Here is a 21,982-nt window from a genome sequence, read left to right as displayed (position 1 = left end):
AATAAAGTAATAATTTTTGCTAGTAGAAAAAAGTAAATTAAATCGTTTTATTCATGAAAAAAAATCATATTACATTTTATTTCTCCAAACTTTAAAATTGGAATTTCACTCTGATTCCTAATGTAACCAAGAATCTTGCATTAGAAAAGAATGAAAACATGATGAACACGTACCAAAGAATAGATACAACAAAACCCAAAAGATTAGTAAATGTCATAAATTTACAATAGACACAAACACAATGAGTTTTTTCAGAGAATTGCATGCTCAATGATAAAAAAAGTAAACTCAAACTTGTCTATTATATTTTATGCTTTATATTATAAAATCAGGAGTGTGGCGATGTCTTATTAAATTAAGAAAGGAAAAAATTGGTTATGTAAGACAATTATTTAATTAGGTTTAATTATTTCAAGCCTTCAAGGCTTTTTTTTTTTTTTTTTTGTCAACTAAATTTTTATTAAGGTAGTATTCGATATGTTAATAGAGTATTTCTATTCCTATTTAGGAAGGTTTCTACTTAATGTAAATTAACATAACTTCATTCATTGTCATTCATGTAAAAGCTGTGCAATTGGGTTTCAATATCAGGGGTATGAAGAGGCTGGTTGTTGAAAAAAAATTGCATAGGATTTTGAGAGCTTTCCGGAGAGATCTTAGAAAGAGAGAAAGAGTCTTCTTGTTCCTTGTAATCTCCTCTGTATTAGCTCTGTAAAATTCATTTTGAATCATCAAAAAAGCTTTTTTCTGTGGCTTCTCCCGTGGATGTAGATTGTGCATTTATGCATAATCGAACCACGTTAAATCTTGTTCTTTGTGTGAGTGTGTTTTGCTTCTAGTTCAATTTAGTCCTCTGCTTTCAATCTCCATTAACCTAGAGCTGAAGTGTGAATCAGCATTGAGGCCTCATATTGGTGTTGATTTAATTGCAACTTGAACAGATCTTGACAAAGGTTCTTGAACAGTGATTTATTTCTAATCAGAGAATAAAGCAATCAAGTCACTACATTATCATTATTCAATCATTTAGAAACACCTGAGTATTTATGATTAGTTTATCTATCAATTAGAATAAGACACGTGTATATATGTAAACTCCAATTAAATCTTGACACGTGTATTGTATATGAGCCATATCTAAAAAAGTGAGCTCTAATTTATACTACAATTTTTTTAAAGTTAGATAGATGTACATATCTATGCATGTACCAAATTGGAGGCAACACGTAAAGATGGATTCTTTCTGGTGGACACTGATTTTAATTTTGTTTTGTTTTTCATTTATTCAATGATGCTTGGTCCACCCATGTCCAGTTCGTCAAAATTATTGATGGTGATGGGGCTGTTTTTGTTTTCAGTTTTCACATTAGATTTTATTTCTATTGTGTCTATTTGTTTGATAACATATTAATTGTGTTTGGGTGGGTGTAGTATGCGAGTAATGGCTTGCTTTCTCAGCTGCTGAAAAACTATTGATCTTTTTATTACATATGTATTTGTTGCAACTGCATATGTATGCAATCTGTAGCTTGCAGGGTTATGTATTAATATTCATAATTAATATGTTCTTTTCAAACTTAGCCAAAGTTGTTGAAACATATAAAGACTCAAGCATTTAGTGTTCTTTATTAAATTAGCATATGATTGGACATATCAAATAAATAATGAAAATCAGATTATTATGATGATTGGATTAGTTAGCTAGATTAGTATTATTTTGCCTAATTATCAACGATAACATTCAATTATGTATAATATGTCCTTCGTACTTTCTCTTTCAATTAAAATCATAAAGAGACTTTCAATGTAGACCATGTATTTGTTATGTTGTTTATTGGAGTGAATTGTTGTTGTTCTTGTGATTGTCAAAGATTGTCTTTGCGAGTTATTTATTTTTTATTTATGAAATCAATGGGGTTTCACTCCTAATGGATGGATGTTGCTGGGTGCTTGGGATGGCAAGTAAATATCCTCTTCTGGATCTAGAAAAAGTTTAAATCCGGATATTAAAAAATGCAGATCCAGATGTGAAAGGTGGGGATCCGCACGGATCTGGATGCTTATGTTTAAATATCACGATAAAAAAAGTAGCTGAATTGAGGCTGTTCCCAAGCAAGTCCAACCGCTACTGTTAGAAATTTGGGTTATTGTGTCTAAAGGGCTTTCTAGATCATACAAATTACACTGGTTCTTCACAATTATTAACACATTAATATTACTAGTTAGAAAGTAATAAATAGGTGGATTTTTTATTTTGAAATAAACACATTGATTAAAGAATATTAAAGGATTGTGACAATTTGAATATTATTTTTGTTAAGTTAGATTGTGCATCAACATAAAATAGGGTTCAAATTTATGAGTATTAATATGAAAGAAGTGATAAAGTTAGTTTGTAAATGTACAATTAAATTAGACTAAAATTTACAAATATTTATTACAACCAAATTGCACCTTGCTGATTTTGAGTTGGAACTGTTTTAACTTGTTTTAAAAACTCTTTAAACTTCAACGACTTATCAACAAAAAAAAAAGTCTAATAAAGGTAAATGCAAAAGAAAGTGCTTTATTTTGGCTGACCCCTCCTCCTACATTTGCTAAGCCATTAACCATAATGATGAAGAATATTACTAAAGTGAGTTTTGATTGATACAAAAGATCTATTTCTTTGAATTAACATATATGCAACTTAATTCAGAAGTGGCTAATGTGATACACACCATAAAATTAAAAAACCGAAATAGTGGAATTAATTAATTAATTTTCAGCAACAAATTAAAAAATTAAGATTAATAAATGATATGCCTGCGTGCAAGTTTGTATAATCTAATTTTTGGTCTTTTGGGACATGTTCAATTCTTGTTCTTTCTTATTAAATCATATTCTCGTTTTTAATTGGTATTGAATATATGTATATCTCTAATCTAATTTGGATAGTTTATCTTTTCAAAGATTTCAAGTAAAAAATATTCATAAAATTAATTTTCGATACATGGTGGGTATTGTTACTTTCAATTCTTGATGGCCGCCTATAGAGAAACCAACCGATATTTGCCCAATTTGTGAGGTAAGATGCACGCATTTGATGACATTCAGCAGCCTTTTACTGCCCTCTTCAACAATGTCAATAATCGAAATAGAGTGAAACCAAATCCTAGGAATAAAAATCTAAAAAAAAAAAAAAGAGTAAACTGCATTCTTAAGCTGATGCTAGTGATCCTTTTACAAATGATTACATGATTAGTTCGCTAATTAATTAACAAAGTGAAAACAAAAACAAATAGACAACCACAACAATAATTTTGCAAACAACCAAACCCCACCATCCCTTTTAGAAAAGGAAAAAATACTATCAGAGAATTACCATTTTTCTATTTATTTCACTATTACTTGATTCGACAACATGTTTCAAAAGGAAAGGAAATCATTTTGTATTGCTTTTTTGTAAATAAGTGTAATTTGAAAACTATCTGAAAATTAGTCCCGTTACCTGTACAATTACAAAAAAAAAAAAAAGTATAGTTTCCATTTTGTTTTGTGAGATTCTTTCATGATCCTTTGGTTAATTCACCGATGTCCGATGTCCAGTTCCTAAAACACGAGGACGGAAGCTTGCCAAACTATCGGTGGTATAAGTCACATTTGTGTAATAATCGCATTATGAGTCACATTTGTTAATTATGTTATCAGATTGTTAAATATACACCTTTAACAAATGAGTCACATTTGTGTTATCTAATTCTGTAAACGTATAAGCTATTTCTTCTTCCCATCAATTAAACCCCAAAGAATAGAACTCCCACTATAAATATCTCCTTCTTCAAATTGGTTCCTTTTTTTCTTTCCTTAATACCTTTTGAGCAGGTTTTCTTCCTTTTTACGATAGCAAACAACTAACATAAACATCTATATCTCTAAGCAAAAAAATATTTGTTCACAAAATCAAAAACCATTGCAGAAAGGAAATGACACATACCCAGTTGAAATAGAGGCTTCATCTCTCGCCTATTTTTGCCACTTGGCAGGAGTCAATGGAAAAATCTCATTCATGGCTTCCCTAGCTTGTCTTAACTTCTCTATCTCACCCATTTTTCTTAAAACCTTTATGTACTGAAAAAAAAAACCATTTTTTTCGCAATCCAAGAAAGAACAAGCAAATTGTATCCTCAAAATCACTCAATAAATATGCGTATTGAAATTACTTGGACATGGATGTTGTAATTGGAAGGTTCATTGGATAGCTGATACTCTTAAGGTTTGAAGCTCCATGTTCTGTTTTGCTTCGACTTCTGAGTCAGAATCCAAGTCGGCGTCAGAGGCATCGCTCGAGTCCGAAGAGTTGCCCTTTGTTTTTATTTTACAGTTGTTCTTAACGTCAGGCATGGCCGTGCCTTCATCATCATCTTCCTCTTCTTCAGGGATTGTTGCTAGCGTTTCTTCTTCGGGTTCCATCTTTTGAAGTTTGAACTCTTCTTACTCTGTTTCTCTTTTAGTGACTACTGGTTTCTTAAGTTTATGCAATTTAGGGAAAATTTTGTTTATATCCCTCGATTTTGATTAAAATACAAATAAATTCATATATTTTTGGTCAAATTAATGAATGCCACACATATATTTGAATAAGCACTTGCATGAGTTTTTATCATTGCAACAATCAATCTAATTTTCTCCTTAATTTCTCCTTTCTCCTAGTTTATTATATTCCCATTGAATAATGGAGTAAAGAAGAAGAAAAGTTAACTATATGATTTTTCTCTTTTTTGTTTTTTGGTGACCATTTCGGTGAAATTTATTAGTATCTGCTGATGCGAGATTCTGGTTGTCCTCGTTCTACGACCAGGGTCTTTGCTCGATCAACTTCACCACGACCAGGATCTCTCCTCGTAAAGATTCCTCTCCAGAGGTTCCTGCGCACACAGACAGGTCAGAGTACGCCGGTTGTTTTCCTGGCGCAAACCCTCCGACGCTCAAGTTAGATATGAAGGTTCGGGGAACGCTTGCCACAGATCTTATGGCTTTTGGGTAGTTTTCTCTTCTTTAGAATTGCTTTTATTTCTCTTATAATCTCAAAATTGCTAACCCTTTTACCTTTGTTGGCTACCTTTTTATAGGCTTCCTCTGAGTCCCGGTCTTCCGCAGTTTACGCTCGTTGTTCCCCCCTCGGATGTGGATGTCCCATTATCGTCGTGATGGGCGAATGGAGATGGACCTCGTGCCTTGATTCTCGGATAGGAAGGCACGTCTCGCCAACTGCCGTTGACCGGGTCTCCTCGCCTCGAACCCTAGCGGGAGTGACCCTATGCCTCTAGCAAGGGTTCGGCCTCGCGAATGGCATATTCATGGACGAGCAGAATATTCCTGCTCTTGTTCCCTTGCTACCTGGCTCTTATAGGAGACACCTGCTCGCAGAATTCTGCCACCAAACATCTGCTCATCACGTCTGGTCTCACCGAAGTATTTCCCTCAAACACCGGTCCCCCAGTTTCTGGTGTTGGGTAATGTAATGGACCAGCAGTAGAAACTCAGTGGTTCTTGGTCGCGTGGGACTGGAAAAGGCTGCCAAGGAAAATGCCCAAGGGGTGGAGCCAATCGTGATTGAGGAGGAAAGCTCTCCTCCTCGTGCAATCCCTGCTGATGTTGGCGAGGCGAGCACCCCCCCGGACGCAACTGGTGATACCCCCCCCGCACCTGAGGAGGCCCAGCCCGCCGACGCTGCTCGGCTTACTGATCCACCATCTTCTTGATGTATTTCTTGTCTTGTAATGAACCATGTTTGTGAAGATTCTCTCCTCTGTTAATTATTAACAAATTAAAAAATGTTTTTTGATTACTTTCTTGTGTTGTAATCATGAGTTATTTTTTGTTTGAGAATCTGCTCGTCTTCGTCTGATTAAGCAAGTTCTGGCTTGGCATATGGTTTCGTCACATGCCTTGAAAAATTCTTCAATGCTTGAGATTCTGCTCGCCTTCGCGTGGTCGAGCAGATCCTGGCACGCTTGGCTTCTGTCTCGCCATAAAACAGGCTTTGAGACTTGGCGAGTCCTTACATGCCTTTGAAAATTTTTCGAATGCTTTGGAGTCTGCTCGCCTTCGTGTGGTCGAGCAGATCCTGGCATGCTTGGCTTCTGTCTCGCCATAAAACAGGCTTTGAGACTTGACGAGCCTTTGCATGCCTTAGTAAATTCTTCAATGCTTGGGATTCTGCTCGCCTTCTCGTGGTCGAGCAGATCCTGGCACGCTTGGCTTCTGGTCTCGCCATAAACAGGCTTTGAGACTTGGTGAGCCATTGCATGCCTTAGTGACTTCTTCGATGCTTGGGGATTCTGCTCGCCTTCACGTGGTCGAGCAGATCCTGGCATGCTTGGCTTCTGTCTCGCCATAAAACAGGCTTTGAGACTTGGTGAGCCTTTGCATACCTTAGATGATTTCTTCAAAGCTTGGGATTCTGCTAGCCTTCTCGTGGCCGAGCAGATCCTGGCATGCTTGGCTTCTGTCTCGCCATAAACAGGCTTTGAGACTTGACGAGCCTTTGCATGCCTTAGATGATTTCTTCAAAGCTTGGGATTCTGCTACCCTTCTCGTGGCCGAGCAGATCCTGGCATGCTTGGCTTCTATCTCGCCATAAACAGGCTTTGAGACTTGTCGAGCCTTTGCATGCCTTAGATGATTTCTTCAAAGCTTGGGATTCTGCTAGCCTTCTCGTGGCCGAGCAGATCCTGGCATGCTTGGCTTCTGTCTCGCCATAAACAGGCTTTGAGACTTGACGAGCCTTTGCATGCCTTAGATGATTTCTTCAAAGCTTGGGGATTCTGCTCGCCTTCACGTGGTCGAGCAGATCCTGGCATGCTTGGCTTCTGTCTCGCCATAAAACAGGCTTTGAGACTTGGTGAGCCTTTGCATGCCTTAGATGATTTCTTCAAAGCTTGGGAATTCTGCTCGCTTTCACGTGGTCGAGCAGATCCTGGCATGCTTGGCTTCTGTCTCGCCATAAAACAGGTTTTGAGACTTGGTGAGCCTTTGCATGCCTTAGATGATTTCTTCAAAGCTTGGGATTCTGCTAGCCTTCTCGTGGCCGAGCAGATCCTGGCATGCTTGGCTTCTGTCTCGCCATAAACAGGCTTTGAGACTTGACGAGCCTTTGCATGCCTTAGATGATTTCTTCAAAGCTTGGGATTCTGCTAGCCTTCTCGTGGCCGAGCAGATCCTGGCATGCTTGGCTTCTGTCTCGCCATAAACAGGCTTTGAGACTTGTCGAGCCTTTGCATGCCTTAGATGATTTCTTCAAAGCTTGGGATTCTGCTAGCCTTCTCGTGGCCGAGCAGATCCTGGCATGCTTGGCTTCTGTCTCGCCGTAAACAGGCTTTGAGACTTGGTGAGCCTTTGCATGCCTTAGATGATTTCTTCAAAGCTTGGGATTTTGCTAGCCTTCTCGTGGCCAAGCAGATCCTGGCATGCTTGGCTTCTTTCTCACCATAAAACAGGCTTTGATACTTGACGAGCCTTTGCATGCCTTAGATGATTTCTTCAAAGCTTGGGATTCTGCTAGCCTTCTCGTGGCCGAGCAGATCCTGGCATGCTTGGCTTCTGTCTCGCCATAAAACAGGCTTTGAGACTTGAAGAGCCTTTGCATGCCTTAGATGATTTCTTCAAAGCTTGGGATTCTGCTAGCCTTCTCGTGGCCGAGTAGATCCTGGCATACTTGGCTTCTGTCTCACCATAAAACAGGCTTTGAGACTTGTCGAGCCTTTGCATGCCTTAGAAATTTTTTCGGTTCCCAGTGACTGAATTTCCTCGACATTCTATCAATTGCAGGTTTTGATTATACATGAACTTGCTTTGACGTAAAACATAAAAATAAAAGATAAAGAGCACGAGCAGAAATTGTTTTAAAATGTGAACAAGTCTTACTGGAAGTATTTTCGGAGGTGTGCTGCGCTCCATGGGCGTTTCACCTCGTGGCCGTCTGTGCGAACCAGCTTGTAAGCTCCGGGTCCCACCATCTGCTTGACTCTATATGGCCCTTCTTGTTTTTCACTCGGGTATCGAGGGATGTTATCTACATTGCTTCCCTTGCTGCCGAGGAGTAGCAGCTTCTTGCGATCCTCTGGTCTCCTTGTACCACTCCAACTACCCCATTTACCCGGTACTTCAGAGCCAGATAGTGGTTGGACAGCACTGTTTCCTCTGCATTCGCCACCTCGTCGTCCTCGTCAAAAATCTGCCTTGCCGGGGACTGTTCTTCCTCTCTATGGAATTCTCCCCGCAGGGGTATGTTACCTCTCTCACCACCAAGTCTCCCGGTGGTTTGACTTCTCCTCGTACTACCGGGATCTGGTGCCACTCCACCTCCTCTCACCCTTTCTTCCTGGGTTACCCTTCGTTCGCTCCGCCGCTCATGCAGAATGGTTGTCAAGGACTCCATCTGCTTTTCCATCCGTTCCATCCGGTCGAACATGGCTTTTTCCTGTGCTTCACTGGCTATCTCCCTCAGTGTCACAGAATCGTTAAGCCTCATATCACCCCCTTGTGCACTACTTCCTCCTGCCTCCATTGCTTTTCAGTTACTTCCCCTCACTTCTTGCTATTAACAGAAGCTTTTTGCTCAGCTCCCCACAGACGGCGCCAAAATGTTGATGCGAGATTCTGGTTGTCCTCGTTCTACGACCAGGGTCTCTGCTCGATCAACTTCACCACGACCAGGATCTCTCCTCGTAAAGATTCCTCTCCAGAGGTTCCTGCGCACACAGACAGGTCAGAGTACGCCGGTTGTTTTCCCGGCGCAAACCCTCCGACGCTCAAGTCAGATATGAAGGTTCGGGGAACGCTTGCCACAAATCTTATGGCTTTTGGGTAGTTTTCTCTTCTTTAGAATTGCTTTTATTTCTCTTATAATCTCAAAATTGCTAACCCTTTTACCTTCGTTGGCTACCTTTTTATAGGCTTCCTCTTAGTCCCGGTCTTCCGCAGTTTACGCCCGTTGTTCTCCCCACGCTCAGATGTGGATGTCCCATTATCGTCATGATGGGCGAATGGAGATGGACCTCGTGCCTTGATTCTCGGATAGGAAGGCACGTCTCGCCAACTGCCGTTGACCGGGTCTCCTCGCCTCGAACCCTAGCGGGAGTGACCCTATGCCTCTAGCAAGGGTTCGGCCTCGCGAATGGCATATTCATGGACGAGCAGAATATTCCTGCTCCTGTTCCCTTGCTACCTGGTGATGGGTGTCGAAGCCAACAAAAATAAATTCCTACTCTAAATAAATTGTGTATAGTGATTGAGCAGGGTCGTGTCCACAGAGATCGGTAATTAATTAAATCCTTTTGAAACGTAAAACGTAAAATAGGGGAATTGTTGACAATAATGAAAATCAAATTAAAATAATAAGAATGCAAATTAAAGTTGTAATTCAAATTGGAGAAAGCTCTGGTTGAAGGAATTAACTCAGCTTGATTCGACTACTGATCATTGATTCAAATATAGATTATTATTACTCATGAATAGACCGGTTATAGCTACTGAGACCCTCTAATAGCCAATCTCTCCTTAACTAGTCGATAACCAAGGTACGACCATTGGTTATTTCCCTAATCAATAGACAACCCTAGATACGATCATAGAATTTAATCAATTGACAGCCTGAAAAACCAGAGAGACCCAAATCCTAATCAACACATATGATGATTCATTTAAATTAGATTGTTTATTCTCACAACACAACTCTCTGCTATGTTATTTGTCACAAGCATTAAATTCTTCATACGATGAATCCTTTAATTGATAATAGATTAAGTTGATAATTAAATAGTGGCCAATTACCTAATTAACAAACATAATCATGAAACTAATTCAGAGAATAAACAAATACCCAAAAAGCAATAAAACAATTAAAGCACAAGAAAGATCTCACAGTAGTGATAAATCAAAGCTTCATTAACCTTCAACCAGAAAAATGAGTTTAGTTCCTCATAGAGAGAAGAGAAAAATTAGATCTAGGGTTTCTTTTTCTCCAATCCAAAATCCCCCCTTTTTCACAATAGATTCCTCTCTTAAATACTCCCTCTCTCTTCTCTTTTAGAATTCTATTTAAAATAAAATACTAATATCTGAAATATTAAATTCGTAATTACAAAAATAACCAAAAATACAAAACACATTAAACTAAAAACTGCAGGTCCGTAGTTGACAGCACGCGCCCACGCCTTATCAACAAAGTTCTTCTCATAGAGAGAAGAGAAAAATTAGATCTAGGGTTTCTTTTTCTCCAATCCAAAATCCCCCCTTTTTCACAATAGATTCCTCTCTTAAATACTCTCTCTCTCTTCTCTTTTAGAATTCTATTTAAAATAAAATACTAATATCTGAAATATTAAATTCGTAATTACAAAAATAACCAAAAATACAAAACACGTTAAACTAAAAACTGTAGGTCCGCAGTTGACAGCACGCGCCCACGCCTTATCAACAAAGTTCTTCTGACGCTCAGAAATTTCTCCAAGAGAACAATCCTCCTTAAACATCATCTTTTAGTTCAATTTTATCATCAATCAATAGAATTGCACCTACAAAAGTAAAACACAAGTAAAACATTATTATTAAGTGCAAAACATCGATATTAAGGGAAGTAAACAATGCAAAACTAGTGCATAAATTGCACTCTAACAAATTCCCCCACACCAAGATGATGCTTGTCCTCAAGCATATAACTCAAGATTAATCCCAAATCTCCACTCAATTCTCATCTCAACTCATCCAAAAATAATTTTAAGCAAGCATACCTCAAGAAATTAAGTCGATCAACATTCGAGAGACAAGGATTTTAAAGCATAGAATCTCATAAGATAGAATAAGAACATTCAACCACCAAGAAGATCCATTCAAAATTCAAGTGCAACAAGATGTAATAGCCCTCTCAATAACTTCACTCCATGCACTCAAAGTGTTTAAGGTGTCATTTATCCACTCAAATCAAATCAAAGAATGCTATTACCATAAGCTTGCTCATAAATCACATCTCAATCCACAAAACATGAATAAAATGCAAAAATCTAAGGGTTTTAAAAGGGTTGTAATGGGGTTAAATGGGTTAAATGAAAAAGAAAGGTTTACGAAAGAAAAAGAGATCAAAATGAGAAGAATGAACTCATTGAATGAACTTATGATATTAAAATGCTTATTTCTACTCAAGTCAACAAGAATGTAAACATTTTTTTGTTTTTTCGATTTTTTTTTTCGATTTTTTTTCTTTTTCCTTTTCTTTTTCTTTTTTTTTTCATTTTTTTGTTTGTTTTTTTTTCGAATCAAACAAAAGAAACGAACCTTGCACAATTGAATTCAAGCATAATGCTTGTTGATCTAATTGAGAAACTTTAATACAAGGTAGAAAAAGCAACAAAATATATCCATTACAATGAGTCCAAAAATCTCCTTAAATTGAGGCTCAAAAAGAAGAAAAATGGTTAAGTAGACGGAGAGAATTAGATGGGTAATGGTTAAGGCTCAAACAAAGGTAGCAAATAAAGGTCTTCGGGTAAAGAAAAAGGAAAATGCGAGAATAAAAAAATGGTAAATGGTTTGCCCTTATCATTTTAATGCATAAAATCCCGTAATGTGGCTTCAACATGCATAATAAAGCAAGTTCTAGAATAAACAAACTAGGATTGATATTCACATAACAAAAATAATTAGAGCAAAGTGGTTGCTCATAGGCTCAAATCCTCACAAAGTTGGTAAATTTGCCATCAAATCATGTACACTCTTCAAATGAATCAATCATCAATAGTGGTGTAGAATGAGATGAAGGTATGAATGAGATATAAAAGGAAAGGTAAAAATGATAATAAGCGAGAAAGATGTATGTAGTAAAAAAAAATGAAAGATAAAATGTGAGTGATGAAAGAGTATGATAGGAAAAAAAATAGATGTAAATAATTTGAGATAGATGGGAAAAAAAGTAGTGAGAAAGAAAAGAAAAGATAAAATAATAATATATAAAGCATACTAACTCCAAAATCATTTAAGGATGAGTAGAGTGAAAATAAATGAGTAGAGTGAAAATACTACTTCCAGACATCAATAATGCAAAAATCCCTCCCCCACACCAAGAACTTACATTGTCCCCAATGTAAGATAATCAAAGCTCACATAAAAATTAAAGCGTAAGGATAAAAGTTTAAGGGCAAAAAGAAACTTCCCTGAATTGTGAGCTTTGATCCACATAACGTCTATGGGCTTGGCGGAAATGGTGGGGTAAATCCCACACTCTCGAAGTATGCGGCCAAATTCTGCTCCATTTTATTCAACTTGTGCTCCATTTTCTCTAACTGAATGCTCAAAGGTGGTGCGGATGTAGAAGGAATAGTTGGCGGGGCAACAGTGTCATCGTCAAACTCGTCATCAGAGGTAGCACCACTCCTAGCATAAAGCTTCTTCGGAAGTTGAGTGGGTCCTGGTTCAGTAAACTCAAATCTCCCCTCCTTGAATTCGACCACACCTGTTCTTTCAAACACAGACATATCCAAAAATTCCTTTTTGCAAGCAGGATGCAAATCATTATTGTCAGGATCAAGCACACATAGGTTTATAGCTAACAGAGTAATGTATGGACCAAGAAATAAAGTCCTATACCGTTTAAGCACACTTTGAAATTGATCCGCTAACCAAAAACCTAAATTAGGCCTCACATCATTTAACATGCACCAGATAAAATAAAATTCAGTTTTAGAGAAAATTCCTGAGTGATCTTTCTTGCCTAAAAAATTATATGCTAAGAATCGATGCACACATTTCAAAACACGATCACGTAAGAAAGAACTCTTTGATTTACTCGGGTCATAGGCATTGTGATCAACAGATAAATTACGCCAAAGACCATAAGGCTCAAAATTTTTGCTAAAGTCACAAGTTGTTCCTAAATATTCATCACTAGTAGAATAATCATCATCAATGAATCCTAAAGCTAGGTTAAAATCCGTGATAGAGTGTGGCAGGTGAGCTGGCATAAGTTGGATCCAAATCGAGAGTTGGTTAGTTAGGTAATAACAGACTGATTCATTGCAAGTGGTACACACGTGAGAAGCATACATATATATAAGTTGTCTCTAAGCTAGTTTCCAATTTACAGAGCAGAGAGAAACACTTAAGCATTACAGAGAGAAAACGCTAAAGATTAGAAAGGTTTTAATCTGTAATTGGTGACTCAGTTCTAATCCATCATCTTCTTGTTCAATAAAGCTTCTGCCCTTGCTGGCTTTTACAGCCGTGGATGTAGGTTCCTTTGTGGAGCTGAACCACGTTAGTTTCTTGGTGTGTTGAGAATCTTTGATTGCTCTGTTCTTCTTTGTTCTTTTTCGTAATCTTGTTTTTTTATCAATTCTGGTTTCGTGGGTTGCTTAATTCTTGTTTAAGAGAGTAAAATAAACTTGTTTGCCATAACAAACTGGTATAAGAGCTTGGTGTTGGTTGGGATCAGACTAAAAAATGGCAAGCACCAGAGTTGATCTTGAAAAGTTCAATGGAGATAATGATTTCTATCTCTGGAGTTTAAAGATGAGAGCAATTCTGACTCAACAAGGGCTTGACAGTGCCCTCGATAATGGAGAAGATCCGATTGTCAAGAAAGAGAAGGCAGAAGGTTCTTCAAGCTTTGGTACAGACCAGAGGATCATAAACAATAAGGCCCATAGCACCATTATCTTGCATCTCTCTGATGAAGTCTTGAGAGAAGTATCCAAAGAAAGAACTGCAGCTGGTTTGTGGGCAAAGCTAGAAGAAATGCTTCTGAAGAAATCATTAGCAATGAGGCTGTACATGAAGAGGAGATTATACACATTCTCAATGAAAGATGGAGTAGCCATGAAAGATCACGTGGATGAGTTTAATAAACTCATTCTTGATCTTGAGAATGTCAACATAATTCTTGAAGATGAAGACATGGCACTCATCCTTCGAAGTTCCCTTCCAGAATCTTATGAACATTTTGTAGATACTCTCATCTATGGCAAACAGACCCTATCTTTGAAAGATGTCAAAGATGCACTAGAATCCAAGGATTTGAAGAAAAGATCATAGGTGAAAGATCAAACCAATGCAGAAGGTTTAGTTGCCAAAGGAAAGCCAGAAAGGGAACACAACAAGCCGAAAAAGAACAATAACCAGAAAGATAAAGCTGAAAAAAAGAAGAAGAAGAGGAAGTGTTACTTCTGTCAGAAAGAGGGACACTACATCAAGGATTGCTTTGAGAAAAAGAAACTAGAAGAGCTACAGAAGAAGTCAAATGAGAAGGCTGCTGTAGCTTCAGAGGATGAAGGTGATTATGATGAAGCTGATGTCCTAGTGGCTGAGAGACATCCAACTGGTGAGTGGATATTAGATTCAGGCTGCTCTTTCCATATGTGTCCAAACAAAAACCTCTTTAAGACCTTTGAAAGTGTGAATGGAGGGAATGTGCTGTTAAGGAACAATTTGGCTTGCAAGGTTGCTGGAATATGAACCATTAATTTAAAAATGCATGATGGTTTCACTAGAGATTTGCACCATGTAAGATATGTCCCTGAACTAAAAAGAAATCTAATATCCCTATGAATGATTGACCAATCAGGTTGTACCATTAAAGCTGAGAATGGAGAAATACAAGTTTCTGATCAAGGTAAAATTGTAATGAAAGGGGCTAGGAAAAATGGGATGTACATACTTGTTGGATCCTCACTTGGGCATGGAATCTCAGCAAGTGTTGTCAGAGATAAAACTAAGCTCTGGCATATGAGACTAGCTCATATCAGTGAGAGAAGTCTCATGGAGCTAAGCAATCAAGGTTTGCTTGGTGATCACAAAGTTACTTCCTTAAAATTCTGTGAGAAATGTGTATTTGGGAAGGCCACAAGACTGAAATTCAGTTTAGGGAGAAAAGAAACCAAGCAGACTTTAGATTACATTCACTCAGACCTTTGGGGGCCTTCATAAGTGCCATCTTTAGGTGGAGCAAGGTACTTTGTGTTCTTCATAGATGACTTCTCCAGGAAAGTTTGGATTTATGTGTTAAAACACAAAAATGAAGCACTAGGAAAGTTTAAAGAGTGGATAACTCTCATTGAGAATCAAACTGAAAAGAAGATAACGAGGCTTAGATCAGACAATGGGCTGGAGTATTGCAGCAAAGAATTTGAAGACTTCTGTAAATCAAAAGGCATTGCAAGGCATAGAACTGTCACCTACACTCCACAGCAAAATGGGCTAGTAGAAAGAATGAACAGAACCATAATAGAAAGGGTAAGATGTATGCTGCTGAATACGAACTTATCAAAAGGTTTTTGGGCTGAAGTAGTGACTACAGCTGCCTATTTGATAAATAGAAGTCCATCCTCAGCTCTAGGTTTCAAGACACCTCAGGAGCTTTGGTCAGGGAAGCCACCGGACTTGACTAATCTAAGGATCTTTGGGTGTCCAGCTTATGCACACATAAAACAAGGAAAGCTTGAACCAAGGGCTGTCAAAGGGTATTTTTTGGGTTATCCAGAGGGCATAAAAGGATTTAAAATATGGACCCTCAATGGGAAACCATCCAGAATACTAATCAGCAGGGATGTCACCTTTGATAAAGAGCAAATGCTTCAGTCAAAGCTAGAAACTGAGATTAAAGCTACTGAAACAGAGGAAGAAGAAAGTGCTGGACAGAAGGTGGAGCATTCTGATAGTTGTAAGACTTCTGAGCAGCCATCAGACCAATCCAAGGAAAGAAAGAATCCATCAGGACTGGAAACATATCAACTTGCTAGGGATAGAGAGAGGAGAGCCATCAAAATGCCAAAGAAGTACGGCATAGCTGACCTCATTTCCTATGCATTGATAGTAGTTGATGAAGTAAATGGTGGAGAGCCTTTGAGCTGTAAAGAAGCTTTGTGTTGTGGTGATAAGCTGAAATGGTATGCTGCAATGCAGGATGAAATAATCTCTCTAACGAAGAATAATAACTGGATCTTAGTGAACAAACCACTTAACAAGAAACTAGTTGGCAGCAAGTGGATTTTCAAATTGAAGGCTGGAGCTTCAGAAAATGAACCACCAAGACATGAGGCCATACTTGTGGCAAAGGGATTCACACAAAGAGAAGGAGTTGACTTCAATGAAGTGTTCTCACCTGTAGTTAAATACAGCTCCATTAGGTTGCTGTTGGCCCTCTCTGCATATCATGACCTGGAGCTGGAGTAGATAGATGTTAAAACTGTCTTCTTACATGGTAGCCTCGATGAAGAAATTTTCATGGCATAGGCAGAAGGGTTCATTGAGAAAGGATCAGAGGACAAGGTGTGCTTATTGAAGAAGAGCTTGTATGGCCTCAAGCAATCCCCAAGGCAATGGTATTTGAAGTTTGATGAGTTCATGATAAGCCATGGGTACTACAGAAGCAAATTTGATAACTGTGTGTATTATAAACTCTTATCAAGTGGTGGAGGCATCTATTTGCTTCTTTATGTGGATGACATGCTTATTGCATGCAATAAAAAGGAAGAAATAAAGAAACTTAAGGTGGAGCTCAGCACTGAATTTGAAATGAAGGATTTGGGTGCAGCTACAAAAATTCTGGGTATGCAGATAATAAGAGATAGGGAATCCAAAGTTTTGTATCTATCTCAAGCTGATTATGTGAAGAGGGTGTTAACCAAGTTCAATATGGAAGATTCAAAACCTGTTTCAACACCTCTGTCAGCTCGCTTCCAGTTATCTAAGTCACTGGAACCTACAACTGATGATGATTTTAACTATATGAGGGAGATACCTACTCTAGTGCAGTTGGCAGCATCATGTATGCCATGGTATGCACCAGACCTGACTTGGCTCATGGAGTTGGAGTCATCAGTAGGTTTATGGGGAATCCAGGGAAGGATCACTGGAATGCAGTGAAATGGGTACTAAGGTATCTTCGAGGAACTGCTGTCACTGCCATCATGTTTGGAAAAATAAGTGGAGCATCACCTGAAGTTGCTGGGTTTGTGGACTCTGACTATGCAGCAGATAAGTATAGAAGAAGGTCTATAACAGGTTTTGTGTTTACTATGTGTGGAGGTGCTATAAGTTGGAAGTCTTCCCTGCAATCAGTGGTTGCCCTCTCAACAACAGAAGCTGAATATATTGCACTTACAGAAGTTGTCAAGGAGGCAATATGGCTGAGAGGGCTGGTCTCTGAATTGAGGTTTAAACAAGAAGTGGTTATAGTTGGCTGTGATAGCTTAAGTGCTATTCAGCTAAGTAAAAATCCTAAGTATCATGTGAGAACTAAACATATTGATGTTAGAATGCATTTCATAAGGGATGAAATCAGCAAAGAAGTAGTGAATGTGGTTAAGGTGCCATCTGAAGTCAATCCAGCTGACATGTTAACCAAGCCTTCGCCATCAGTCAGGTTCAGGGACTTACTGAATCTGATTGGGAGTGTTAGCTTGTGAAACAAGTTTACTGGTGCTGTGTTGCAGTGAAGGGAGAGGCATAAACAGATTAGAACTAAGGTGGAGATTTGTGAAGCCGAAGTTAGTTATAATCTGTTATGAACTTGCTGAGGTGGCAGGTGAGCTGGCATAAGTGGGATCCAAATCGAGAGTTGGTTAGTTAGTTAATAACAGACTGATTCATTGCAAGTGGATACACACGTGAAAAGCATACATATATATAAGCTATCTCTAAGATACTTTCCAATTTATAGAGCAGAGAGATACACTTAAGCATTACAGAGAGAAAACGCTAAAGATTAGAAAAGTTTTAATTTGTAATTGGTGACTCAGTTCTAATCCATCATCTTCTTGTTCAATAAAGCTTCTGCCCTTGCTGGCTTTTACAGCCGTGAATGTAGGTTCCTTTGTGGAGCTGAACCACGTTAGTTTCTTGGTGTGTTGAGAATCTTTGATTGCTCTGTTCTTCTTTGTTCTTTTTCGTAATCTTGTTTTTTATCAATTCTGGTTTCGTGGGTTGCTTAATTCTTGTTTAAGAGAGTGAAATAAACTCGTTTGCCATAACAATTAATATAAGAGAAAGTAATTTATTTTGGCTAACTCCTCCTACATTTGCTAAGCCATTAACCAAAATGATGAAGAATATTAATAAAGTAAGTTTGATGGATACAAAAGTACTATTTCTTTGAATCAACAAATATGCAACATAAAAAAGGGAGTGGCCAATGTGGTACACACCACAGAATTAAATTTGCTAAGCCATAAACCATGTGATGATAATGATATTACCATCTTTGGGTCCGGGATTATGACAACTGGTGATTCAAGTGGATTATGTGTTGATGCTAATTTTGATCAGTCTTCATCTGTGGCAGAGAATGTTGGGGGAATACCAGTATATTTGAGTGCAATACAGGAATGGATGATCGAATTTGGATATTCGTTCGTTTCCATATCAGTTCGGACAGATATTTCCTGGTATGCATCTATATCCATATACTATCAAGAGGTTTGGTGGTGGTACTAGTGCTTAAGCTTGCCTTTTTGTACTCTTTATCTTCTGTCAGTGTTAGTTCTTATCAGGTATAGGCTTGGAAGGCCATCAAAGCAGTATGCAGCATGGTACAAACCAGTTCTAAAAACTGTGAGGCTTGCTATTGCCCTCATTACAATGTTGAACAATCAGAGTCGAGCATCTCGACTCTCATTTGCAGATGTAATAAAAAAAGTGTCCAAGTTCAGTAAGACTAATCCTGCTTATATTTCTTCCAATCCCACAGAAGTTGAAAGGTATGTGGTGGTTCATGGACATATCATACTCCAACAATTTGCAGAGCTTCCTAATAAAAGGATCAGCAAGTGTGCATTTGTGTCTGGTCTTTTTGAAAAAATGGAGGAAAGACGCCACACCAGGTCTTTGGTGAAGAAACAGGTGGTGCTGAAAATAAATTCAAATCTGAGAAGTAAGTATGTTCTAGGAACCGATTTTAACATTTCTTTTTTATTGAATGGAGTAAAATCTAAACATTTTACGTATTCTTTTGTCTTATATTTTCTGTGATACAAAGTTTCTATTTGACTTTTTGGTGTTATTATGTTATTGTGGATCTTATACACAGTGTCTTTGCTATTGAATCTTTAGGTTTATTACAGTAAACTAGTATTCACAGTTCCTGTTACTGGAGTAGAAGGCAAATGTGACATTAGAAAGTAGCATGATCTTGCCCCTTCGGATAGCCCCACCATCTTTGAGCATATTTTCTTCTGCGAACATTTATACGATCCTGATAAAGGAACCATCAAGCAGGTAGTTTATATTTACTCATTTTCCCTTTAATTCATTTCCTTGACTAGATTCATGTGAATTATGTTTATTAAACCGTGGTTTCTTATGCTGACTGTAATGTCTGTATAATGGCCAGTTGCCGCCTCACATCGAGACTAGTGTGCTAAAAGAGAGTGTGGCTGATGATACTGCCTGTAGAAAGATAAATGGGAAATGTAAAGAGGAAAAGCATGATGGTGCTGTTGACAAACAGGCGGATGCTGTCCATAAGAATCGCTTAGCCACCTTAGATATTTTCGCAGGTTGTGGTGGCTTATCTGATGGCCTACAGCAAGCAGGTAACTTTCAAAGTTCCGTGAGCAAGTAAACCGATTTAGGTCTATTTTGACTGACAAATATCCAACTAAAGGTGTGTCGATAACCAACTCGGCAATAGAGTATGAGCAACCAGCAGGAGAAGCATTCAAGGTTAATCATCCAGAAGCTTTGGTGTTTATTCACAACTGCAATGTGATCCTGAGGTTGATGTTTGCTTTCATTTGAGTATAATAACTCATGGCTTTATGTTCGATTCAGTGATAATTGCTTTGTAATCAACTCTTATATCTTCAGTAAATCAATGAATCAAATGCAGGGCTATCATGTCAGCATGTGGGGATGCTGATGACTGTATTTCAACTCCTGAAGCTGCAGAGCTAGCAGCAGAACTTGATGAAGAGACAATTAAGAATTTGCCTCGGCCAGGACAAGTGGATTTCATCAGTGGAGGGCCTCCTTGTCAGGTACATCGATCAATCCTCTAGTCTACTTCTAGGATTTATTTTGTAAGCAATTCTAACAATAAATGTGTACAATGGACTTATTAAGTTTAGCTATTGGTTCTTTGTTATTTCCAAGGATTTTCTGGAATGAATAGGTTTAATCAAGGCTCTTGGAGCAAAGTTCAATGTGAAATGATCTTAGCATCGTTGTCTTTTGCTGATTATTTCCGCCCCAGATTTTTCCTTCTGGAGAATGTAAGGAACTTTACATCATTTAACAAAGGGCAAACATTTCGCTTAACTCTGGCTTCTCTCCTCCAAATGGGTTATCAGGTAGATACAATTTTTTATTTACTCACTCATAACTTTATGGAGGGGTACCTATCAAAATTCCCTGAATTTGTTTCTCCATTTCATTTGTCAATTTAATCTGAAAATTGTGAAAGTATCATGTAGCTTATATAAATTATTCATCTAATTTGTTGTTGTAGGTGAGATTTGGTGTCCTGCAAGCAGGAGCATATGGCATGTCTCAGTCTCGTAAACGTGCATTCATATGGGAAGCATCACCTGAGGAAACCCTTGCAGAATGGCCTGCGCCAATGCATGTGTTCACTGGCCCTGAGCTAAAGGTCAAGTTAGCTAGAAATTCCCATTATGCTGCTGTTCGAAGCACCGCAAATGGTGGTCCTTTTCGTGCAATAACAGTTAGAGATACAATTGGAGACCTCCCAGCTGTTGGCAATGGGGCTTCTATAACAACCATGGAAGTGGGATTTTCTTCACCTGTCTGTGATGCTCATTTTATCTTTATTGTTGTTCCTTCTACCAAAGGTCTTGTTTCTTGTATTTTCCTACCGTGCAGTATAAAAGTGAACCTGTGCCATGGTTTCAAAAGAAAATCAGAGCAGATATGCTGGTCTTAAATGATCATATATCAAAGGCAATGAGTGAGCTGAACCTTATGAGGTGTCAAAAGATCCCAAAACAGCCTGGTTCCGATTGGCGTGTTCTTCCTAGTGAGAAGGTGTATAGTTTTTCTTTCAGATCTAACTGAAATTATCATTTCATAATTGCTTTGGTTTTAAACATTTTCCTTTTCAAATTCCCCCTCCAGGTTCGATTGTCTAACGGACAGGTTGTAGATTTAATACCCTGGTGCTTACCCAATACAGCTGAAAAGCATAATCAATGGAAGGGTCTGTTCGGAAGGTTGGACTGGGAAGGAAACTTTCCAACCTCCGTTACTGATCCTCATCCGATGGGTATGGTCGGAACGTGTTTTCACCCAGATCAGGATAGAATAATCACAGTTCGTGAGTGTGCTCGATCACAAGTAAGTCTTTTTGGCTATATATGTAAATATCCTGCAGTTAGTTGGAATGATGAAAAACCAGAATGACCAAAAATAATTTTCATGCAGCACCGGTGACACTTTTAACTTGACAAGCTAATTTTTGAATCAAACAAGATAAATTTTGCAACTGTTTCTGCTGTCATCTTATGATACAACTCTGCAACTCAGAGTTTAAAAAGAAGCAAAAAGAATTGGATCTAATCTATCACTCCAGCAAAAAGAAGCAAAAAGAATTGGATCTAATCTATCACTCCAGCAAAAAGAAGCAAAAAGAATTGAAATTAATGGAGAAACAGAGATAGCAGGTGAGACGGCGAGAGAAGAAGAAATATTTGCCAATCCATTCCTTTGTATGACGTGTTCCCCTCTACATATATCTTTTACCCCTGAACATTACACGTGTAACTAATAGCACCAACAAAGTAATGATTCAAAGAAAAAACAGTCACAACAAAATAACAAAATCGCAGCTGCCATCTTTTCCACTCTCTTTGTGCCTTCTCGAATACGAGCTGGACCTTTTATGTGCTCCTCGACCAGCTGGGCTTCTTCCTCTGTTTCAAGTGCTGACTTATCATTAATCTGGGGCAAAGTTGTATCATCTTACCCTGCTCTCCTGATTCCCGCAGGGTTTCTACGA

At 38.2% G+C, this 21,982-nt stretch overlaps 2 protein-coding genes across 11 annotated transcripts in view; one reads left to right on the top strand and one right to left on the bottom strand.

Annotated features, from left to right (window-relative positions):
• LOC127902569 (uncharacterized) overlaps positions 1 to 21,982 on the bottom strand; it is a 100,754-nt gene that overhangs the window by 55,070 nt on the left and 23,702 nt on the right. Inside the window, exon 1 of one of the 4 annotated variants that reach the window (XR_008054972.1) lies at positions 3,977 to 4,006. The exons of 2 other annotated variants lie outside the window; for them this stretch is intronic. Coding sequence is in view for 1 of the 2 variants with exons in the window: in XM_052442040.1 (XP_052298000.1) it covers positions 3,977 to 3,998 (22 nt within the window). In the remaining variant the exon portion in view is untranslated. Of the gene's footprint in view, positions 1 to 3,976; positions 4,007 to 21,982 lie in introns of those variants that run through there. One more of the 4 variants, XM_052442040.1, reaches the window with a different exon arrangement.
• Positions 1 to 21,982, top strand: part of LOC127902564 (putative disease resistance RPP13-like protein 1) — a 121,153-nt gene that overhangs the window by 83,454 nt on the left and 15,717 nt on the right. The window lies entirely within an intron of this gene.

Source organism: Citrus sinensis, chromosome 5 (genome assembly GCF_022201045.2).
Source record: "Citrus sinensis cultivar Valencia sweet orange chromosome 5, DVS_A1.0, whole genome shotgun sequence".
Lineage (NCBI taxonomy): Eukaryota > Viridiplantae > Streptophyta > Magnoliopsida > Sapindales > Rutaceae > Citrus > Citrus sinensis.
Note: the sequence above shows the minus strand (reverse complement) of the source record. Positions and strands in the feature narration are given on the sequence as shown.